The sequence below is a fragment of the Ustilaginoidea virens genome, chromosome 4 (genome assembly GCF_000687475.1).
Source record: "Ustilaginoidea virens chromosome 4, complete sequence".
Taxonomy (NCBI): Eukaryota; Fungi; Ascomycota; class Sordariomycetes; order Hypocreales; family Clavicipitaceae; genus Ustilaginoidea; species Ustilaginoidea virens.
This window is the reverse complement of record NC_057319.1, coordinates 5008297-5031112: the sequence shown is the minus strand read 5'-3', so window position 1 is coordinate 5031112 and position 22816 is coordinate 5008297. Positions and strand designations below refer to the sequence as shown.

The following is a 22816-nucleotide window of genomic DNA, read 5'->3' as shown; positions in this document are numbered from 1 at the left end:
ACATCGGCATGGCTTCGCTGCTGTGCAAGGGTGGGAGACTTTTGATCAATGCCCAAGCAAGGGGTTGCAGCTCTGCAACGTCACTCGCAAACTCGGCAGCCCTTGAAGCATCACGATTCGGGGACCCCGTGCCGATCGCAGCCCTGTTCAACACCCGCGACGGGTTCGGGGGCCAAGGTGCCATGCAGGCAAGTAAGCATGCAACCAACTGCCACACTGGCGCTCTGCCGCCCTGGGCATGATCTTTTGAATCCTCGTCTCAGTCGACTTTGTCTCACCCACCACCATCGGTTTCGAATTTGCGGCGGGCAAGACCGGGTCTCGTTGGTGGTTGCTTACCTTGCATATCCGGCACAGCTTACTCCGCACGCAGGCATCCCAGGCCCCAGGCTTCCCAGGGCATAAAAATCTCGCTGCCTCTGTCCGGTGTCTGCCCCGGCACCAATATGGCTGGGGACCTTTTTTCAAACCCGTCGCGCCCATGTTATGTGGGAAACGAAAGCCGGTTTTTTTTACGAGCCACGTTCTAGGCAGCCCCGGTCGTCTCAGCCTGAAAATCCGCCTACTTTGCCGCAGTTGAAAGCGATTTCCCCTTCCTTCTCCCGCCCATGCCTTGACGATATACCGCGAGCGAGCGAGCGAGCGTGATGGGGCCATTATTCGGGCTTTTTTCGATAGCAGCCGTCGCAGATGCATCCATCGTGAAACTATACTGGACAACCACGGCCTCGACGGTTCCATGTGAAGACAAGACATTGTGTGGTGTCCAGGGACCAGACGGGCCCTGGCAGGCTGTACTGGCTCATGTCGGCACTCCTGGAAACCAGACGAGAGTGGCGCTGTATCCCGCCGTGCACTACAGCAGCGAAATATTGGGAGCGGCCGGCGGAGGACGATACAATCCCGTCGGCTCGGGGCCGGGGCCGGGGCCGGGGCCGGCTAACCAGCAGCACGACCTCTTTGGCGACGGCCTGCAGGATTACGACGCGGCCTCGACCTTTATCCCAGCCACATCCCGGGGGGAAAAGTTTTTCGACTTGCTGACTCTGCCGGCCCTCGGGGGCGGTCCGTATCCCAAGGCCAACACCACACTGAGTGTCGCCAGCAATTGGTCCGTTGCGCTTCACTCGGGATCGAGCTACACACCAAAGATTGGAACGCTGGGGTTGTCGCCCGTTGTCAACAAGCAGGCGGGGAATGCCCACGGAGCCGAGCTTATCCACCAGCTCAAGGCCGTGGGCAGGATTCCGTCGCAATCCTTCGGTCTTCACATCGGAAGCGCGGGCTTGGGCCAGAGTGGATCGCTGATCCTCGGCGGTTACGAGCAGAACAGAGCACTGGGCGACGTCGCGGTGAGCAACATCAACAACAACTTTGCGAGAGTCTTCCTCGTCGACTTGCAGCTGGGCATCCAGGTCGGGGGCTCGCCGTTCCTGGACGCCAGCATCACCAAAACGCAACCGAAGAGCGTGTGGCAGGGTCCCACGGGAAGTGCGGGCGAGATCACCAAGTCGTTCGGAGGGTCGCGAGGCTCGGCAATCATGACGCTGAATGCCTTGTCGCCGTCCATCTACCTCCCCGCCGGCAACTGCGAGGCAATTGCGCAACATCTCCCCGTCATCTGGCGCGGAGATCTGGGATACTACGGATATTTCATCTGGAACGAGAGTGACGCGCAGTATGAGCGCATCGTCCGCTCGCCAGGCTACCTGGCCTTCACCTTTTCCGACCGGTCCGCAAAGAACGTGACCATCAAGCTGCCGTTTGCGCTGCTGAACCTCAAGCTCGAGCCTCCGATTGTCGAGACGCCGATGCGCTATTTCCCGTGCGCATCCATGGGCCAAAACCAGACTTTCTGGCAACTGGGCAGGGCCTTCCTGCAGGGGGCCTTTCTCGGGCTCAACTTTGACAGCGGGGTTAGTTTTTTGGCGCAGGCGCCAGGGCCGGACTCTGAGCAATCGGTTGCTCAAGAGATGGGTGTCAACGACGAGAGCATACAGACGAATCCGATTTCCTCGTTTGAAAAGACGTGGGAATCGCACTGGACGGTGCTGCCCGAGGCCGGACCTCGATCTGAGGGGGGCGGCCGGATTGCCGGGATTGTGCTTGGGAGCTGTGTAGCTGTGGCGTCGGTGACGGCGAGTTTCCTCTGCTGGAGGAGACGCGGCAGAAGCGACGATGACGGGGACGATGATAACAAGCACAACGGTGGTGATAATGATGTGGTGAGCGACTCGGAGAAGACGCCGACTGTTTATGAAGTGGCGGGGACTGAGGTGCCTCTGGAGCTGGGGGTTCCCTCGGTCGTGCATGAACTGCCGTTACGCCAGCCGAGGTTTTCGTGGGAGGTGACGTGAAGGGTGGGAAATGAATGCGCCAACGTTTCTCGCCTCGTTTTTCCTGTCCGTTATTTTTTTTTTCTCCCTTTTTTTTTTCCCCCCTTCCTCTTTTATTTGGGGCTAAGGCTGGCTGAAGGGCTTCGTCGTTAGCTCGCCGAATCATGGGCTGCTTCGTCGTCTGCTTGGCGAAGTTGAAGGATTTTTAGACCGAGAAAGACGCGACTGTCCACGGTACTACTTCCGGCCTTGGTAAGGAATGCGCAATCCGTAAACTGCGGTATGAGAAGTATTGGAACAAGCGGGGCCCTTAATTTGAGAATTCGCAGCTTTGCATCGCTTTTGGAAACTATTCCTCGTAGAATTTGGCTGCATTCTCCCGGGTTCTTCACAGGAAAAGAAAGATGGCCTGCGGGAAAGGAGGAAGGGGGTGGGAGTCAGGAGTGGGGAGGGGGGTGTGACCAGGATAGACCCTCCCAAAGCTATTGGTTGAATTGCATTCCCCGGGGGTGCGGCGTTGTTCGCCAGCTGGCCACCCCACGGCGTTCCAGGCAGATGCAGGCAGATCCAACTTGAATAAGATGCACTTGCTTGAACGATTCCGTTTGCTTTCCCTTCACGTCTCTTGTCAACATCCATGGAAGAGAGCTGTCGCTCTTCCGCGACATCATGGACCAGCATGTGCGACTTGAACTGGAACCAGAGACCTTGCGGGCCTTGTACGACATGAGCAACACTCTTCCCGATCCCATCCGTCAGCTCGCAAAGGTTGGCACCACGCCTATAGTGCCCCAGGTCGTCGCTATTGGCGACAAGTCGTCGGGGAAAAGCTCCGCATTGGAAGCCCTCACGGGCCTGCCCTTTGTGGTGAATAAAAACGCTGGTGCAGATCTCGCCGTCAGAGTAATACTCCGTAAGGAACCCAACGTCAAAGTTCAAGCTACCCTCTGGCGCGATGGTGCGGATCGGAAAGCCATGCTCAAGACATCGGCGTTCAAGACCGAAACCTTGCGCCATCTCATCACCCAGGCGAGCAAAGCCTTGCGAGACTGGGAACGGGGGGAGCCAACCCGGGAACCCGAGCTGCGCATCGAAATATATGGTCCGGACGTCCCGGATCTGACGCTCGTCGACATTCCGAGCGGCTTTGACAACGAGCTGCTGAATTCGCTGCTCGAGCAGGAATGCACCATCATCTTGCTTGTTTTGAACGCAAACCGCAACCTGGAATCACAGGGGGCTGTGCCCATTGCGAGGAATTTCGATCCGCTCGAGGAAAGAACGGTCACGGCTGTCACGACGCCCGAGGCCCTAGTCAAAAACGGCCCCTGCTTCGAGCAGTACATGGACTTTCTCATGGGAACGAGATACCTTGACGGCAGGACGCCTACTCGGTATATCCTGAGAAACAGGAACGGACAAGAAGTCGACGAAGCCGCACGTGGGAAGCCATGCATGACGAGGGCGGAAAGAGATAGGAAGGAAAGAGAATTTTTCAAGTCGGAAGAGTGGCACTGTATCCCCCAGGCCAAGGGGTGCTTGGCGCTGCGAAGAGGGATAGCCCGCGCCATGCAGCGAAACATGCACCGCAAAACGCCTGCCTTGCTCGCCAAGGTGGAGAATGAGATTCAAAAACAGCAAGCGAGACTTGACCAGGTAGGAAGGGGCTGCATCGGCGAGGAGGAGGAGGAGCAGCGCAAGTTTCTACGTCAAATCGCCACGCAATTCCGGGACCTGGCCGTTGCAGCCGTCAACGGCCAATACGACGACGCCTTTTTTTCCCTGGGGGACGAGGCTGGACGCAAGAAGGGAATCAGGTTGCGCTCTGTGCTTGGCAACTTGGCATTGACCTTTGCCCAGGAGTTAGACAAGCCCTGGGATCCATCCGCCGAAACGCAAATCAAGAACGAGCCCCGCTCCGTTTCCCCGGTGGACGATGCTGAAGGGTTCCTGGTAAAGGAGGTTGAGAGGTGGAGTGCTGCTGCCAACAAGTACGTGGCGTCAGCCCTGGGAACCAGCCGGCGCTTTGTGCAACAGGCGGTCCGGTATGTTGTCAGGAACAACGCGCACGTGGTTGGGAATATCGAAGGCGAGTACGTGGCGCGGCACTGGGTGAGAAGTGAAGCCGAAATTCTGGGAAAGCTGGCGGAACTGACGGGACCGCTGCGGGCGCATCGTGCCGCATATCTCAGGGGGGAGTTTTTCCGGTGGAGGGACGAAGCGAAGGTCAAGGTTGAGGGTGAAGGTGAAAATCGACGCGCGGTCAAGCAACCATCACAATATCAGCAGCAGCGGCGGCGGAAGCAGCAGGAGCAGAAACAACTATTACCAGAACTACTACCAAGACCACAGCAAACGTCAGAGCAAACACAGCAAACACAAACACAGCAGCAGCAGCAACTTCTACTACTAACGCAGCTACAGACAAGACTGCAACAATTACAGCCGACGCGACAGACACAGCTAAATCAGCACCAGAACCAGCACCAGAATCAGCACCAGCACCAGCACCAGCACCAGCACCAGCACCAGCACCAGCATCAGCATCAGCACCAGCAAGAGCATCAGCTGCTGCAGCGGCGACAAGTGCAACTACAACTTCAAATTGCCCAATTACAGCAGTTTCAACAGCTGCAACAACCCCAGCAGCCGCTTGCCCAGCTTTACCTTCCGCAGCCGCTGCAACAACCCCAGCAGCAGCTTGCCCAGCTTTACCTTCCGCAGCCGCTGCAACAACCTCTGCAGCAGCAAGCCCAGATTTACATTCAACAACAGCAGCCGCAACAGGCTCAGCAAGGCGTCCCTATACAAGGGGGCCAACCCTACCTTCATATTCCGCTGCCGGTGCAGGAGCTGTCGGCCGGCCCTCCTACACATCAGTCCCACCACCAGCAATCACCACAGAGCCATGTACAAAACACGAACCAGCCTCGTCCCGCCAGAAACGAAGCTTCAACCCCCGACATGCGGCAGCAAGCCGAGGAGTTTGTTACCAAGCACAAGGCATGTGACCCCATTCCCGCTCTCCCCCCCTTTTCCGCCGTCAACCAGTTTACTAACCCAAGAGCAGCACATTTTTGCGGAGAATGTCAAGCTGTACATCGTGAGGGAGTTGCTAATGCGCAAGATTCCCTCTATTCTGAGCCGTCTTGGAGACGAGAGGCTCGAGCTTTCGGCGGTCCGGCGATGTGCTTTGGAACCACAGCAGCAGCGGGAGAAACGGAAGCGTGCAGAGGAGAGTATGGAGATCTCCAAAAGGGCGCGTCAACATTTGGAGGCGAGGCTGGGGGGGTTGCATGAGGAGAATCAGAGACCCGAGTCACCCCACGGCAGTTCAGAGGGGTACCAGGAGCTTCCGGGGCCCGAGACGGAGCTCGAGACGGAGCCGGATGCGGAGATGGTGCCGCTTGGCACTGAGGCTCGCCCCAGCCCTGACTCTGACGCCGGCCCCGACTCTCACCCTGGCCCCGATCCTTACCCTGGCCCCGACTCTCTCCCTGGCCCCGGCTCCCACCCTGGCCCCGACCCCGACCCCGACCCCGACCTTGAGCCGGTAATTAAGCGATCGCGATCGGTCGAGACCCTGCTTGAGGGCTCTCTGGAGCACATTCCGCTAGCAACCCCCTTGCGACCCGACATGGAGTACAGCACCTTGTCCTTTTCGGTCCGTTAAGCTGACATGCATCTATCCCATTTTCATGACCCATCTATATCTGCAGGGTGTGCGCCGTCACACCTATAATACTACTTCAACATCCATTACAAAATGGACAGATAATACAGCCCGTGCATTTGGTCATTGCTTCCATGTCTGACAGGCGGGTACTCGGTGACGCAAATGCTTAGTGCTTACGCCCAGAATGGGACAACAGACCATGGGCGCTGGCGTTTCATGTGACGCACAGCTTCGTTTTGCATCTTCTAAACGCGCCCGTCGAATGTTATCGTGGCCCGGCTTTTGGGGGAAATGGCGTCTCGGCGGCCTGGTCGCCGCCGTGGCAGGCAAGACCCAGCGCGCAGCATCCGAAAAAGGCACCTCGGATTGACGAGGCCGAACGGCGCCCCCGGGTTGACCTGGGACAAAGAGATGGCGCTGCGTCCAGACTTGCACGAGAATCAAAGTCTCGCTAATAGATGCAACCTCCCCGGGAAAGTTGGCAGAGGAAGTTGGTCCGGGTTCCCCAGCGCATGCACTGGGCGTCCAGGCCTCTGCCCGATGTCAAGAAGCAATCGTCCAGGTCCCGTCAACTGCCTGCCTGCCTGGACACGTTGGCAGCCGAACCACCAGAGATGCGCCGTTTGCGCATGAAGTAGTCGTGGAACACCCAGCGCTGTCGAAATGCATGTTCGGCTCGGTATTTCTAGGCCGATGGTCCGCCCGAGGCACCTACAACCAGCAAACCCCTCTCGCCGCGTGATTCTTCCTCATCCCTCCTTACTAACTCTCTTGCCACAGTCCTGACCGAATGAGCCCCCCCCCCCCCCATGCCGGATCGTACGCACCGAAGCAGCTGGCAAGAGGCATCGATTCCGTCTTCCTCGCAGGTACGACAACCACGGTAGACAAATGTACTGGCGCGAAAGAAAAAAAAAACAGCCGTCTGCGTCGCTGTCCGAGAACCCGTGACGATTTTTTTTTAAGTCCCAGCCGCCGGGACTGATACGGCACGTGGCGCCATGACGTTGGCTTTGCTCCGTATCGCGAGCCAGTCGTGGGAGCTGACGGGCAAGTCGAGGCCGGCGTCGTTGTTGACTTTCACCCAGCGGCTGTAGCTCCGATAGGCTCTTTTGGAATTGGGGCTTTCTGCGCGGGTTCCTGGCAAGGCTCACCGTCATCTCCGGAGGGCTATTCCAAGAGGGGCAATGCGCAACTAATGTTGCCGGAAGTCAAGTCGAGGCCGGCGTTGTTGTTGACTTTTACCCAGCGGCTGTAGCTCCGATAGGCTCTTCCGGAATTGGGGCTTTCTGCGAGGGTTCCTGGCAAAGTTCACCGTCGTCTCCGGAGGGCTATTTCAAGAGGGGCAATGCGCAACTAGTGTTGCCGGAAGTTCGGGATCGGATTGCTGGAGAAACATGGACGAGCTGCATGCGAGTATCGCCACTCAGCTGGCTGCATTTGCATCGGCGACTGCTCGGCTTACGTGCCATTGTGGTGCGGTGAGAGGGTCATCATGCATTAGGTGTAGCTGCCAAACTCCATTCCATCTATATGCTATGTAGTCATGTATGTTCCGAGTGAGCGGAGACTGTTTCTCTCCCCGAAAGACCCAAGGATGCGTTTACAAATCGCAGCCATCTGCATCATTCCACGTCGACTCCTACTCCCAACGTAACCTAAATGGCCACCACGAGTGATTTTCTTTTTTTTTTTTTTGCGAATTTCCAAGCTGCCTCCCTTGCTCTAAACACGGCCCGTCTCTCGACATGGCGTCCCGAAACCTTCCCCCCCCCCCCTTCTCAAGCGTCGGCTGCCTTGTCTGCAGCAGCAGCCACACCCTTGGGCTTCTTGATGCTGCGCCACTCGATAAACGAGGCGGCTACCAACTGCGCAAGCGCTAGAGCCAAGGCGCAGTAGAAAATGCGCGTCACGGCGAAATTGTACGCGTTGATGACGGTGCCGACGAACTGGGCGGGAACAGCCTTGTGGAGCTCCGTGGCGCCGGTCCTCACAATCCTAGCGGCGTCCAGGCCGGGCACGTCCCTCAGCTGCTTGACGAGCAGCGTCGACAGGATCGTCTGCCCTACCGTGACGAATACGGCGCCGCCGAGCTGCTGCGCGAAAAAGGTAATGGCCACGCCGGTGGAGATGTCTTCTCTTGGCAGCGTTGCTTGCATGGCGAGCCCCGTGGACTGCATGCCCAGGCCGATTCCGAAACCGGTGATGAACTGGTACCCGATCCAGCGGGGGGACCCGGTGTCGGGGGTAAACGTCGTCAGGAGACCGTAGCCTATGGCCGTGACGCAGGGGCTGAGGATCATGGAGGGAGCGTAGTAGCCAATCTTTTGCGTGACGATGCCATTGGCGATGGAGGCGACGACGAGGCTGAGGACCAGGGGGATGGTGTAGATGCCGGAATCGACGGGGTTGACATTTTTGGTGGCTTGGACTGTATGCAAGTTAGCAAATCATGCAAATAGTAAAAAAACCAGTCAGCAGGGAAGGTTTTGGGGGGGGGGGGGGACGACCTACACCAGAGAGGAAGGTAGTAAATGACCAGAATCATGCTGGCAGCCAGGAACAGCATGAAAAACGTTGCCGAAAGTACTGTCCGGCGTCTCAAAATTCTCACGGGCAGAGTGGCCGTTTCTGGCATCCGGACCTGTACCACGGCAAAAGCCACGGCCGTCACGCCAAACATGACAAAGAGCAGGATAATGCGCCAGTTGCTCCATGCATAGGTCGAGCCACCCCACTGCAGCGCCAGCAAGAGACAAGCCACTGAAGGCACGAAGAAGAAGGTGCCCAGGGGGTCGAGGCGGGTAATCTGCTGCATCGCGGTCGCACGCTCAACCTTTGGCGAAGCAGGGTGCATAAAGAGGTACAGCAGCGCAAAGGCGACGGCGCCGATGGGCAGGTTCATGTAGAAGCACCAGCGCCAGGTGGCGCGCTCCGTAAAGGCACCGCCGATGAGGGGCCCCGAAACCGACGATATGCCAAAGACCATGCCGAAGAGGCCCTGAAACACGGGCCGCTTGTGCAGCGGCACCATGGGGATAATCGACATCATGGAGCCGGTCCAGATGCCCGCGGAGCCCACGCCGGCAATGGCGCGGCCGGCGATGAAGACTTCCGAGCTGGGGGCTGCGCCACAGACTGCCGAGCCGATTTCAAAGACGACAATGGTGACGAGCAAGGTCCACCTGATGCTGTAGAAGCGGTAGATGCGGCCGAAGAGTAGTTGGCAGGCCGACGTGGCAAGCATGTACGCTGATCCGTACCAGCCAATGTCCCCGAGACTCTTGAACTCGTCGGTAATGCGAGGAACAGCCGTGGCGAGGATGGTGCGATCCAGGGCCACGAGAAAGACGGACACGAAGATTGGCAGGATGATGAGCCAGAACTTGAGTGTTTTTGGCTGAAAGTTCTTTTCGGCCTCGGGATCGTAGCCTGGACGTGATTGCTGGACCTTGTCTGCATCTGGTTCCGAGACAGACGGCTCCTGCGGAGCAACCGGCTTGCCTGCTGTTGCCGAGTCATTGTTTGTGTCCGCGAGGGGTCCTGCCTTTTCGTGGGGCGAAGCCATTGATTGGTGTTGTTGAAGTGGGCGTTGGTGCGTCTCCGGAGTCGAGGTGATTTCACAGACGAGCAACTCCAAGGTTGGGAAGGCGGCCGACTAATTGGTGTCGTCAACTATGTTGGTGATGCAAAACGACGTTGTTGAGGACTTGACAGATTCGGGGGGTCAAGCACCATCTTATGCATCTGGCCCAGAGGGGCCCGGACAGACGCTAGTTGACGTTGTAGGGGAATCATCTTCACCAGGGTGCCGTGTGAATACCCCGTGCGATGCCGTCCATGAACGTAGACTGCTTCTTTCGTGGCCGAAGTCCATAATTTATGTAGTCCGTATGCCTTTCCCGCCAAATGCGTGGGACTTTTCGGGCCCTTTTGCTCAACAACATCCCGCCTCATGACGCTATGCCGTTTGGGGGAGACATGGTGCTGAGTCACCACCGTCTCGGGCCCGAACGCCCTGGTCTTGTACCCGAGGGCCAATACTTTAGGACCCGAGGTACCTAAGACCCGCGACAATCTGCTGCTTGCTGGTCTTGTGGTCTTGAATCGAGTCGTAATGGGCAACACGCACGGAAACGTTGACCGGTCGAGCTCGGTACCTTTCGTTCCCGGAAGCATTTGCTTCGTGTGTTTTACGGGAGAGACAAGCCCAACAAAACGTTTGAACAAGGCATTGGCGGCTAGGCAATTGAATTAGGTCCCCAGTTTAGTTTATGTATGTAGTTGGTCGACTAAATCCAGAATCCACGGTAATGAAATCGTAGGCGCGCTATTGCTATTGGGCGATTTTCTTTTTGCCCGACTCTTCTAGTTGATTTGCATCAGACATTAGACCTGCGTGTCCCTACCATCGCAAGCACACCAAAACTGCATCCTGGAAGCATTTCCCATCATGTTCAATGTTGACGGCACAGATGGCGTGCATGGCCATGGCAAAGTCATTCGGTGCTGCGCAGGTGCCACCAATTTTTGTAGAAGGCTGCTTACAGTTGTAAAATCGCCTCGTCAAGGTCGTAGATTGTGAGTCATTACGACCTTGGGTCTCTGTTTATGAAGAGCTTACGAGACAAGAATCTGTTCGTTGGTACTCTTTACTCCGAGGAGAGGTCAGTTACTGGCAGATTGACAAGGATCCCTGGCTGCAGCACCCCGAGATGAGATGAAAGTGCTTGGCAAGCCGATGCTCCGAAACGGCCCGAGACATTGTAGATGCGATGGCTCCAAAGACGCAAAGCAGTTGTCACGTCGGGCGGTCCAATGAACCGTCCAACCTTGTCCACCTGCGGGCTTGTTTTGCGTCCTGCGGGCTTGTTTTGCGTCGGCCCAAGAGCGGGTCTGAGGGCTTGGTACGGAGTATACGGTCTAGATTCTAGAACTAGATGCGGTACCTCTCATTTCTTGAACGAAACAATCATTCATGACTCGCGTTTTCTACTCGCCCCTTCGGCTTGTTAAAGCAGAAACACCAACAGGTTGTGGAGAGGCTGGACAAAACGCCGCCAAGGGGATTGGAACGTGATGCCCATCCTTGCTTTGACTGCCTTGACTCTGGTGAGGCCCGATGAGCAGGCGATTCGCCAAATAAGCCCGTTCAGGAGGTAGTCTGCCCCCTGCTGCCATGAAATCGCGACTAATGGTCTCCTGTCCGAGTGGCTTCACCATCGTTGCCGTGGCGTAGTGTGTCAGCCCAAGCCCGGGTTGTCGTGACGATGCCGCCAGGCATGAAACGCACTAGGTCATGGCAAGGTCTGTCAAGGCGCATAAGGACTAACGCTATCTCGCAAAAGAACAAATACTGCTCGCTCAAGCACCAGGGGTATCAATCAGATCAGTTCTCTCGGAACCGGTTTTCGCAATCGCACTTCTTTTCTGAAAAGCGAGAAAGGGCCTGCTAAAAACCTGGTCGAAATAGTTAAAGATGGCTTGAAAATTTCTTCAAAAACGGGGCTGAAAATGGATTCTGTGCCGCTCCGTGATGAACGCTGGCCGGGCTATTGGACAATTTGAATAGCTTCGGCCGCGCGGTGGATACCAAAACCAAAAAGCCATCAATGATCAAGCAACCTGTCGCGTCACCTGACCAGCCGCTGGATCCGACAGCAACCCCACTTCATGGGCTTTTGACCCTCTCCACACTTGCATCCCCCCTCACGCCTCTCCAGCCGGCTAACCAGCACTAGCGAGCAATTCCATCGCCTCATCATGGGCCCATGGCCGCCACTTCGGACACCAGGCTCCCCCCTCCGGTTATCCGAAGCTCGACTCGTTGACAGCCCCATTCTCAGCCTTAGCGACGGCAGATGCTCGTTGCATCGGTCGCATCGCCTACCCGTCCGTGACTGGTTGGGATAAAGCTCTCTCGCCTGTATAACCACATGTATGCAGGAGTCAGCAGCATCAACAAACCAACAACAGCAACAGTGAGTCGGTGACTGCCGCTTCTTTCCTACCTGGTCTCGCTTCTCCACCCCAGCAGAGCCGAAACAGCAAGAGCAAGGTACCCCTCGTGTTCTCAAGCCTCAGGCCGCATCCCTCCCCCCACCCCTGAGCGACCGATGCCGCGTGCAGTCCGTCGTCATACAAGCAAGAGGCTCATCAGACATACGCAGCATTAAGTGACTACGTTATCCGGGCATACGGTACACGGGGGCGGGCTCAAGAAAATGTCCGACGAGCAAGCGAGGCTCGGCTCCGGGGTCGTTCTCCCCGGGATCGCCCCCCCCGGGATCGTCCCCCCAGGCTCCAGCGCGAATGCCAAGACGCAGCATCATCAACAAGTTCAACTTACCCGGCAGGTGCCGTCAATGCAACACCAGCATGTCGACCCGTCCATGGTGAAGCTGACGCGAGGGACAAGTTGCGTGCTTTGCCAGCAGCGCAAGGTGCGTTGCGACAAAACTAAGCCTTGCGCCAACTGTGTCAAAGCTGGCGTCGAGTGCAAAGTCGTTCCCTCGCAGCCTCCCAAGCGACGCAAGAAGCGCCTCCAGGAGAAGGATCTTGTCGAACGCTTGAAAAAGTACGAAGCCTTGTTGGCCGAGAATGGGGTCAAATTTGATGCCATAGGCCACGATTTGAGGACGGACGGTCCCCATACTGAGGAGGTGGAGGATCTGCAAACCGATTTCGAGGCACTGAAAACCTCTCCCGAGGCGAGCATGTCGCCGTCTGCGTCTTCACAAAAGCTGGAAAAGTATGTAAAACTGGCCTCTGCGATGGCAAGGGGGGGGGGGGGGGGGGGGGGAACGGCCACACAAACGTCTCACTGTCATCGTACGTGTCACAAAATGGTGTTTGCTAACACTGTGCAGACACGGGAGCTCAATCTTCTCCCTCCATAGAGAAGTATGAACCAGCCTCCCTTTTCTTCTTGAGAGAGAGCCATCGCTCGCTCATACCCCAAGTCCGTTCTAACCAAATGTCTTGCTAGTTTCGCGCAAGCGAGCAGCTGCTCCACGATTCTTCCGAGGATGATGAAGAAGAGTCCACCATACATCGCGCCTTTGATATAATGTTCTCCAATGGCGACGGCTTCCCCTTTGTCTTTTCCGGCCGCCAGCACTCTACCGCCCACTGTCATCCATCCCCCATTCACATCTTCCAACTCTGGCAAATCTACATTGACAATGTCAACTCGCTCTTAAAAATCACCCACGTGCCTAGCATACAGGGGCAGATTATCCAAGCGTCTTCCAACTTGGAAAATGCGCCGAAAAACATTGAAGCCCTCATGTTTGGTATATATGCTATCGCGCTGCAATCCATGGAAGACGAAGACGTCGAGAAGATGCTGAAGCAGTCAAAGAAAGACGCGTCGGAGCAGTTTTTTACCAGCTTGCAGCAGGCGTTGCTGAATGCGGGTTTTATGAGAACCAACGACTTTATCTCTCTTCAGGCATATGTACTGTATCTGGTACGCCTTTATTCTTCCCGTCGCGATTCCTAACCGTTACATACACGAATTAAATATATATATATATATATATATATACACATAAAATCGACGGTACCAGTCAAGGCACTAACGCGGCTGGTAAATCTGCAGTTTGCCGTCAGACGGTCAATGGACCCCCGTCAAGTCTTCTGTCTCATTGGCATAGCTGTCCGCATAGCTCAACGTATGGGCCTCCACCGCGACCCAGCAGGCTACGGCCTCCCGCCCTTTGAAGTCGAGCAGCGCCGTCGCCTCTGGTGGACAATCGTCAGCTACGATCGTCGCATTGGCGAAATGACGGGCTCGACCGTCACGGCCCTCTCCAGCGGTGGCGACTGCCGACTGCCCCTCAACGTCAACGACTCGGACCTCCACGTAGACGGCAAAGAGCTTCCTACCCCCCACACGGGCCCAACAGAGATGCTCTTCGCCCTGACACGGCTTGAAATCGCAATGGCAGTGGCTAGCAATAGCGACCGCGACAGTGCAAAAGTCAACCCCGACAAACCCAGCCCGTCACAATTGCCCTCGGCGAGCGGAAGGCAATCCCCTGTGCCGACGATCCGCATCGCCGGTCAGGATTCTCCCGCCTATACCCTCGATGGCTTCTGCGCTCACATGGAAGGTACATATCTGCAGTATTGCGATCCCAAGATCCCTCTGCACTTCTTCACAATCACCATGACAAGACAGACGCTCTCCAAGATGCGCGTAATCAACTACCTCATGCGCATGTATGCCGCCGAACATCCGCTCAAGGAAATGGAGCGCGACAGCCTCTTCCTCCTCTCCGTGCAAATGGTGGAATACGACAACGTCGTCCACTCTTCCGAGTCCCTCAAGCCATTCAAATGGTTCACAACGCACCACTTCCCCTTTCCGGCCTACATGTTCCTCGTGCAGGAGCTCCGCCAGCGATGCTACGGCCCCATGGTGGAGCGCGCATGGGATGCAATCGCGTCAAACCACAAGCTCCGCGGCATGATTCACAACATGCACAGCCCCATGCACGCCGCCTTTGGACGACACTTTATCAAGGCGTGGGACGCGCACGTCGAGGCCTGCCTTGCCAATGGCAAGGAACCCCCACTCACTCCGCCCTTCGTCGCGGTGCTACGCGAGCGCAACGACATGAAGCGCAGGGATAAGAGCCAGACTCTTTCTCTTTCCCAACCCCAGGGGTCCCAGCTGCAAGACGACGAGGCGTCTCCCGGCACGAGCGACACGAACGTGATGCTGACGCCGCCGTCGATGGGGCAGCCTCTGGGGAGCAGCGCAGCAAGTAGTATCAGACTGGACGGGACTCCCATACAGGATACGTCCGAAATGGACTGGAGCTATTTCATCTCGAACTACGACCCCTCGCTGGGGCTGGGCTCTCCGTTCCCTGGGTTTCAGGGCTTCGGACCATATGGACCAGCCCCGGGGGCATCGGGCCCTGGACTACATAGGATGGGGGGCGGCATGGGACCAGGAGCTGGTGGCATGTACTGAAAGGAACGCTGGGCGTAATTTGTGACTCTCGACACGACCGGCTGGTATCCTAGAAGCCGCGGCGCACGTGATGGAAATGGAGAATCGATACAAAACACCTCTCAGCTCATGCTTGTGAAGACTACAAAAGTAAACCAGATCCTCCAATACAATCTCTCTCTCTCTCTTTTCTTGTTTTTTGGGCAACAAAAAAGTGTAATTTACGCAGCCTTTATTACGAAGGATTGGCCTTTGGACCCCCATCACGGCTTTTGCTGAAAAGCCCATTAAGGAGGTAGAGAAGGAGCCGTTCAGAAACATCCGACGCCACGCTCATCATACGCCCAGCTACTGTAGTGACTGGGACGCTCACCACGCCAGCTCCTTTGGATGCTTCTACTCCAACGCCTCTTCCACGCAGAGTACAGCGAGCCCCCTCTATAGCGACTTTTGCGCCCAGAAATCAGCCCGAATATGGTTCCCGTGGCGCTAGAGATCGCCAAGGGTCCGTTGTCCAAGTTGTAGAGCTTGTGGAGGGCCACCAAAGACTATCCCGCTTCGTGGTATGACCTCGTGGCATTGGAACCACCCCCGCCCCTGGTTTCAGATTCTAGGCACCCAGCGTTAGCCCGAGTATTTAGTCCTGCAGGAAAACGCTCATGTGGGTTTTTATTGTCATCAGGCATTGCTCCGAAGCATACTCGAATGCCAGGCGTAGGACGATTCTGGGGGTTCTGGCGGTGGCGGTATACAGCCTGTTGTGGAAAATCCGCGAGAAAAGAGATGCTGCACCGACGGCTGGGATGACTGCAAGCAGGCAGCGCACGAATCACGTCTCTCGTAGCGATGCGAATGATGCTAAACCATTTCGAATCTCATCTCTGCTTCATCGTTCCTTCCGGCCCCCCGGCGTGGCGTGGCAACTGCAGCCTATCGGCAGGTGAGTGGCAGGTACCAGACTGTAACTTAACATCCTTCCTCGAGTCCATGTCCGGTGAAACCCCGCTTTGCCCCGTCCCGCCCCTCCCGATGCCACTAACTACCGCTGCGGACTAGGGCAGACATGGGCAGACCTGGTCGCGTGTTGCTGAATAAGTCGGTACAGCATGTACTGTACATAAGTGGCAGGCGCGGCGCGTCAACTGCTGGGCACACCGCGTTTGAGCCGCGGGTCTTTCGTTTCCGTCGTCGACAAACTTTCGGCCAAGTCCTCGGACAAGTCCACGTCGTTTGCCTAATGCTATTCTCTCTCGTCGCTACATCTCACGCTGCTCGGTAAATATACTTTTCGCGCTACCCTGGCGCGTAGCTCATCCACGACGACGGCGGCGGCATCGAGCTCGATATTGAACACACCCCCCTCCTGCTCCATGCATTCGCAAGCGCTTCCATATCGACGTCTGTGTGCACTGCTCCAGCCATGTATCTGCCCCGGTCATTGATATCGAAACTATACATCCACCTCCAGAGCACGCGTCATCCCTTGTCACCCCCGGTGCTCATCCTCGCGGCCCTGGAGCCAGACGCTCTCTGCGGGTGCCGGATACTGACGCGACTCCTCAAGCATGACTACATCCCTCACAAGATCCAGCCCATCGCCGGCTACAGCGACCTGGAAAGGGTTGGGAAGGAGCTTGTTGTGCCAATGATGGAGAGCAAGGGCGGGAATGGCGGCATTGTGGTTTGCCTGGGTGTTGGCGGCATGGTAGATCTTGGCCCGCTTCTGGGACTGGAGCAGGAAGGTGAAGAGGCACCCTACAGTGGCGTGGAAGTCTGGGTCATTGACTCCCACCGCCCTTGGAATTTGGGCAACATCTTTGGAGGGTTTCCCCTGGAACCCTCGTCCGAAGGCGGGAGCTCGTACCAGTCGCGCACGCCGATTGGCATCGCTGGCGGGCAAGTCGGCCGTGCCTACAAGTCCGGCAAGGGCGGCATCGTCGTGTTTGACGATGGCGACATCGAAGAGGAGCTCGAAACGGAACGCGACGCGTATCTGGCTTTGGTGGACATGCCGGACATTGACGACGACGGCGTTGAAGACTTGGGGTGCTCGGACGACGAGGACGGCACTGACGGATTGGACCCCAGACCCCCTCAGGCCGGTCAAAAAAGGAAGAGCTGGTCTGACGTCCACGACGGAGACTCCAGCGACGACGAGGATAGGCCTCACCAACGTCGCCGGAGCAACTCGGTAAGAAGGAGCATAAGCTCGGTCCGCGGCCCGGAATCACTGCCCCGTCCTCCACACGACTTGTCCGTCATCTGCTGACAAAGACACTTGATTGATGCTGCTCACAGTCAAGTCCGATTGCCGATTCTCCTCGACGTCCCGCGCATAGGGGCCTTGTTTCGCTGCGGGATCCTGGGCTTGGCCTTTCCAGCGACCCGATCGAACCACCCCCGGCAGCCCAGGAACCGCGGCAAGCATCAGCGCGTACTCTGCGCAGACGACTGGTACGACTGCGCCAGGAAAAGGAAGGCATACTCCATCAATACTACGGGATGGGCTCATCATTCGCGGAGCCCATTTCTTCCATGATGTATTCGCTGGCGTCGGAGCTCGGCAGAGAAGACAATGACCTGCTGTGGCTGACGATTGTTGGTGTGTCATCCATGGAGCTTTATGGCCGTTCGTCAGCCGGTTTGTCGGCACCGGTCCGGGCCAACGACACAAGCAGGCCCTCGGGCTGGATGGGTGTGCGGGGGTCCAGACTGCGACAGCTGCTTCGCGACGAAGTGAGGCGTCTCAACCCGCCCGAGGTGACCAACGGGCGCGTGGCCCCGGAGAACGCTGGCGTCATCCCCACGACGGCGAGGAGCCCCGAAGATACCGGGATCAGGCTCTCGCCAGAGCCTCGCTTCCTCCTCATCCGGCACTGGAGCTTGTACGACAGCATGCTGCACTCGCCCTATCTCTTCGCCCGTCTCAAAACCTGGAGCGAGGCGGGCATCAAGCGACTTCACAAGCTACTGGCCAAGATGGGCGTGAGCCTGGCCCAGTGCAAGCAAAGCTACACGCACATGGACATGATGCTCAAGCGGGAGCTGCGGGCCAAGCTGCTCAAGTACGGGTCGCTGTACAACCTGGACGAAATGGTGCCGGCGGTCGACACGGACGGCAAGGACCGAGCGGGTGCCAAGGACGGCTGGGGGTTTGTGCGAAGCTGGGGCTGGCGGGCAACGCTGAGCGCGCACGATGTTGGCGTCGTGGTTGGAGCGCTGCTGGAAGTCGGCAAGCAGGCCCAGGCAGCAGATGCATCATCGGGGGGGGCGGCGGCCAGCCAACTGGGCCGCGAGGTCGGTGTCGAGGACGAAGCAGAGTGCGCCGCGCAGGCAGAAGAATGGGTCAGCCAGTTCTGGCAAGCCTACGATGCATTGGAAAAGTATGTTTTTTTTTTTTTTTTTTTTTTTTTTTTTTTTTTCCTTTTTTACAGGAGTTGCGTCGGGAGGAATTTCCCCGTGGTTTTGGCTGACTTGAAACAGCATCGACTCGCTCAAAGCTGGGCTTGCTACGGCGCAGTTTCTACATCGAGCCATCTACCGCACAGGGACGTCGCTCATCAACAAGAAGCAGATCAAGCATCTACGGGCTTTCCGGTTGTGCGTGGTCAAGGATGGCCCCGACGTGGCTTTGTTCACACATGCCGCGGCACTCACAAAGCTGGCCCTGTGGATTGGCGAGGCCCTGGCCGAGCAGGAAAGGGAAGCCCACGGCAAGCTCTCTCACGGCGGGCGAGGCACGCCGCTGGTCGTCGCCAGCTTGAACGAGAAGCGCGGCGTCTACGTTGTCGTGGGCACGGGCGGAGGCGGAGGGCCGGACACGGCGTTTGTCAACCGAGAAGCCGCCAAGCGCCGAAAGGCAGAGAAGGAAGCCAAGACGAGAGAGAAGGAAGCCCGCCGCCTGGCGCGGGAGAAGATCAAAGCGGATAAGCGGGCGGCAAAGCGAGCGGCGCAGCGGGGGCGGGAAGACGGCAACGACGACGACGACGACGACGGCGACGACGACGGCTTGGCAAGCGAATCCGAAGGGTCCGGCGACGGCGACTCTGACGAAGAGACGGAGGATGAGAACGCCGAGCCGGCCCGGGGATACGGGCTGAACAGGTTTGGCGGGGCGTTCCAAGAGGTGGTGTCGGAGACGAACGCGCGGGTGCGCATCGACAGTTTCGAGCACTGCGTTGCCGAAGTCAAGAAGGATGATCTGGGTGGGTTTCTGGAGAGCCTGAGCACCAAGGCGGTTGTGGGGTGAGGCGATGGACTGCTTGCTTCTCTTTAGGTGTTAGATGGGCACTGGGTGTTGATGAATTGAATCAATTCTTGGTTAGCTGGTGCATGGTCGTGATGCCGCAGCAGACAGACCCGGCGACGCACAGACGCAGGCGCAGACGCAGATTGCAGACGCAGACGCAGACGCAGATTGCAGACGCAGACGCAGACGCAGACGCAGACGCAGACGCAGACGCAGACGCAGACGCAGACGCAGGCGTGGGTGGGCCATGGAGTGGACGTGGCGGTGGCGGTACAACGTGGCCCTTGGCGCCACAAACCCAGCATACGTATGTACGTCAGGTCACGGAAAAGCCGCCCTTTAAAGTAAGTTCACATGGTGGGTGATGTGGGGTGAACTGACTGACTGGAGGCTAAATCCATCCTCGCCCCGCCCCCTCGTCTCGCGACTCCTGCCACTCCTGCCTGCCTGGAGCCTAAACACCGACCCGACCAGCTGGCGGACCCCGCTAACCTTGATACCTTGGGCCGGCAGTTGTTCCCACCACCACGCGCACCCACTGAGCAGCTGCCCGTGCCCATTAAAGCAGCCCCGCCAGGTGGCAATTGATAACAATTACAGTACCCAGGGCCAGCACCTCCCTCGCTCAACCCATTAGCACCAGGCTACACTGTTGCTGACCTGGCACCAGACCTTTCCTGCACCCGTCAACCACGGCGAACCGCGAACCTCGAACCTCGTCGACAAAACATCACGACTTCGCTTTCCCTTCCCGCAACCCCCCCCCCGGTGGTGCAGTGCAGCTCCCAACGCACGCAATTCGCTCGACACCAACCCCTGCTTCGCTTTTTCGAGCGTCATACTTCTTCATTCGCTCGTATTATATTTTTTTTTCTTTTTCTGCGGTTGTTTTCGATAGTCCCCCGCGACGGCACCAACCCACGCCGCCTCGCCTGCCTTTCGTCGTTGCTCTTGAAACCCCCCCCCCAAGCGCCAGCGACAAAGCGTCTTGGCCACCCCGTCGCGCAAACCCTAGATTTACTTCCCGCTGCCCCCGTCCTACGGAATTTTTTTTTCTTCTCCCCCTTCTGCGGCTGTCGGTTTGTCGCCTTGCGTCAATAACCTTCCCTTTTTCACCCCACGGCTGCTGTATCCGCCAACCAGCCGCTCCTCGGTGGCCAAGTGTACTCTCCGGGTGCGATTGCGGTCCAAACATGGGTAAATCGTACGTTGGATGTTGTTTCTCCTCCCTCCCTGGGCTCCCAAGGTGCCTTCTCTGGCGCTCTGCCGGCCGTCTTGGCCTGAAGCTGCGTCTTGAGCAGCAGCAGCAGCAGCACCGTGGGCGTGCTTCCAACGTTTTTGGTGCAGGATACGTATGTAGCTGACGCTGGTGGTGTGCCGCTCGGTAGGCAGTCCAAGCTCTCTCAGGAACAGCTGGCCGAGCTGCAAAAGTCGACGCACTTTGACAAGAAGGAGCTCCAGCAGTGGTACAAGGGTGCGTCATTGATTCCCCCCCCCGCGGCTGGCTGGCGCCTGCACGGGGCGTCTTTTCCCCTCTTCTCTTCATCATCTTGTTCTTTCTCCCCCAATCCAGTCTTGGTTTCCCTGCTCTCTGGCTGAACGGGGCCGTCTTTGGCTGACAATCTTTGGCTGACGGGGTCTTTGGCTGACAATCTTTGGCTAGGCTTTCTCAAGGACTGCCCGTCGGGCATGCTCAGCAAGGAAGAGTTCCAGAAGATATACCGGCAGTTCTTCCCCTTTGGCGACCCCAGCTCCTTTGCAGACTACGTCTTCAACGTCTTTGACAGCGACAAGTCGGGCAGCATCGACTTTAAAGAGTTCATCTGCGCCCTGAGCGTTACTAGCCGAGGCAAGATGGAGGACAAGCTCGACTGGGCCTTTCAGCTGTACGACATTGACGGCGACGGCAAGATAAGCTACGACGAGATGCTGCAAATCGTCGAGGCAATCTACAAGATGGTGCGGCGTGATTTCCTCTCTATTTTTTCTTTAATCTTTGCTTCTTCTCTCTCTTGTTTTGACCTTCCCCCCCCCCCCCCCCCCCCTCCCCTTGACCGTGTCATCTCCAGCACGGCCGTCGCTGACTTGTGTGTGTGTGTCTGTCCAGGTCGGCTCCATGGTCAAGCTGCCCGAGGACGAGGACACGCCCGAGAAGCGCGTGCGCAAGATTTTCCGCATGATGGACAAGGACGAGAACGGATCCTTGGACATTGCCGAGTTCAAGGAGGGCAGCAAGCGCGACGAGACCATTGTGTCGGCCTTGTCCTTGTACGACGGGCTGGTGTAGCTGACGCGGTCTCGGCAAGGAGAGGGGAAAGAAAGGGGACCGGGGACAAAAAGAAGACGGGCGGGCGGGCTTTGCGCATGGTGTGGTGGGTGGCACGGTGCATCAGCATTAGCATGCTCGCTCCATGATTTGTATTGTTATGCGAATAAAGGTGTTTTTGATTCACCTGAGAGCGGAGGTCCTTTGATTCACCTGAGAGCGGAGGTCCGAGGTCGGAGAGCGGAGAACGGACACCCGAGACGGGAGGTGCGAGACCTGAGAACGGACACCCGAGGCCTGAGTCGCGAGTCTTGCGTCCGAGCCCGAGCCCCGAGCCCCGAGTCCAAACTCCGAAACGTCCATTCCATGCCTACTTGCCAACTGAGTGAGGCCTTTTGTCGTCGACACCGGCCCAGAAGTGGGGCCCTCGCCATTGTCCAACGTTTCCATATGCACACCCGCACCAACCCAGCAAGCATCAACCCAGCATCCGCCGCATCCGCAGCAGCAGTCAACCCCAGCATGGCCCTGGACAAGCTCCTCCCCGTCCTCGACGAGGTCCAGGACCCCCGACGAAGGTGCCGCCGCCGTCCCCTGCGCCTGCGCCCCCCCGGGCTCCCCGTTTCCCGCTGCTGACCGCCCCAGAGACCTTTGTGCTGTACGCGCACGCCTTTCCCTCCCGAAACCTCGGCTTCGTCGACCCCAAAGCCCCGAGCATAGACGTCAAGCCTCGCAGGCCGCTGGTACGCGGTGCGCCAGGACCCGGCGGTGCTGACGTCCTCCCGCCCGGGCGGCACCACCGGAGCCGGAGCCGGTAAGCCCCCAGGAGCCGCCGCCGTCATCACCGTCACCACCACATCCAACGCGTTGACTTCTCACCACCGCCCAGTCGTGTGGCGCATCAGCCCCCTCCTCGCCGAATGGCTCGCCCGGCCGTCCAACCCCCTCCGCGGACGCGCGGTCCTCGAGCTCGGGTGCGGCGTGCGCGGATGCGTGCGCCTTGCGGGATGCCGATGCCGAGGCCGCTGCCGGGGCGGGTGGTCCGGACCCGTGCGTGTGCGTCGTGGCGCAGGCTCTGCGCGACGACGGCGTGTTTCGCGACTGGGCTGGGCGTGTTTATGGAGCGCTTCCGCGTCTGGCGCCTGCGGGAGGGCGAGGTGCCGGGCATGGCGGTCGGCGATGGCTTCGTCGTGCACGTGGGTGTTTTGAAGGACGGAGCGGCGCGGCGGTGAGCAGTCTGGGCCAAGGGCTGGCGCAAGAGAGTAAAAAAAAAAAAAACGCATCGTCATTTCGCCGATATCAAAGATAGACACAGAGATGAAAA

At 57.9% G+C, this 22816-nt stretch overlaps 7 protein-coding genes across 7 annotated transcripts; 6 read left to right on the top strand and 1 right to left on the bottom strand.

Moving 5' to 3' along the window:
- Positions 1-647: 647 nt before the first annotated feature.
- On the top strand, positions 648-2357 carry UV8b_05840 (uncharacterized protein; the record flags this gene model as incomplete). The annotated part of the gene is made up of 1 exon (XM_043143337.1): positions 648-2357. The coding sequence occupies one exon, from the start codon at positions 648-650 to the stop codon at positions 2355-2357; it is 1710 nt and encodes a 569-aa protein (XP_042999270.1).
- A 648-nt stretch (positions 2358-3005) lies between these two features.
- On the top strand, positions 3006-6009 carry UV8b_05839 (uncharacterized protein; the record flags this gene model as incomplete). The annotated part of the gene is made up of 2 exons (XM_043143336.1): positions 3006-5339; positions 5407-6009. 2 exons carry the CDS (start codon positions 3006-3008, stop codon positions 6007-6009), a joined length of 2937 nt encoding a protein of 978 aa, XP_042999269.1.
- Positions 6010-7793: 1784 nt separating this feature from the next.
- On the bottom strand, positions 7794-9580 carry UV8b_05838 (uncharacterized protein; the record flags this gene model as incomplete). The annotated part of the gene is made up of 2 exons (XM_043143335.1): positions 7794-8443; positions 8527-9580. 2 exons carry the CDS (start codon positions 9578-9580, stop codon positions 7794-7796), a joined length of 1704 nt encoding a protein of 567 aa, XP_042999268.1.
- A 2797-nt stretch (positions 9581-12377) lies between these two features.
- On the top strand, positions 12378-14998 carry UV8b_05837 (uncharacterized protein; the record flags this gene model as incomplete). Its single annotated transcript, XM_043143334.1, has 4 exons — positions 12378-12763; positions 12882-12915; positions 13001-13483; positions 13616-14998. The coding sequence occupies 4 exons, from the start codon at positions 12378-12380 to the stop codon at positions 14996-14998; spliced, it is 2286 nt and encodes a 761-aa protein (XP_042999267.1).
- Positions 14999-16397: 1399 nt separating this feature from the next.
- Positions 16398-19226, top strand: UV8b_05836 (uncharacterized protein; the record flags this gene model as incomplete). Its single annotated transcript, XM_043143333.1, has 3 exons — positions 16398-17168; positions 17276-18360; positions 18461-19226. 3 exons carry the CDS (start codon positions 16398-16400, stop codon positions 19224-19226), a joined length of 2622 nt encoding a protein of 873 aa, XP_042999266.1.
- A 1193-nt stretch (positions 19227-20419) lies between these two features.
- On the top strand, positions 20420-21513 carry UV8b_05835 (uncharacterized protein; the record flags this gene model as incomplete). The annotated part of the gene is made up of 4 exons (XM_043143332.1): positions 20420-20430; positions 20615-20700; positions 20890-21185; positions 21334-21513. The coding sequence occupies 4 exons, from the start codon at positions 20420-20422 to the stop codon at positions 21511-21513; spliced, it is 573 nt and encodes a 190-aa protein (XP_042999265.1).
- A 429-nt stretch (positions 21514-21942) lies between these two features.
- UV8b_05834 (uncharacterized protein) lies at positions 21943-22724 on the top strand (the record flags this gene model as incomplete). The annotated part of the gene is made up of 5 exons (XM_043143331.1): positions 21943-22070; positions 22138-22150; positions 22213-22306; positions 22382-22466; positions 22565-22724. 5 exons carry the CDS (start codon positions 21943-21945, stop codon positions 22722-22724), a joined length of 480 nt encoding a protein of 159 aa, XP_042999264.1.
- Between the last annotated feature and the right edge of the window lie 92 nt (positions 22725-22816).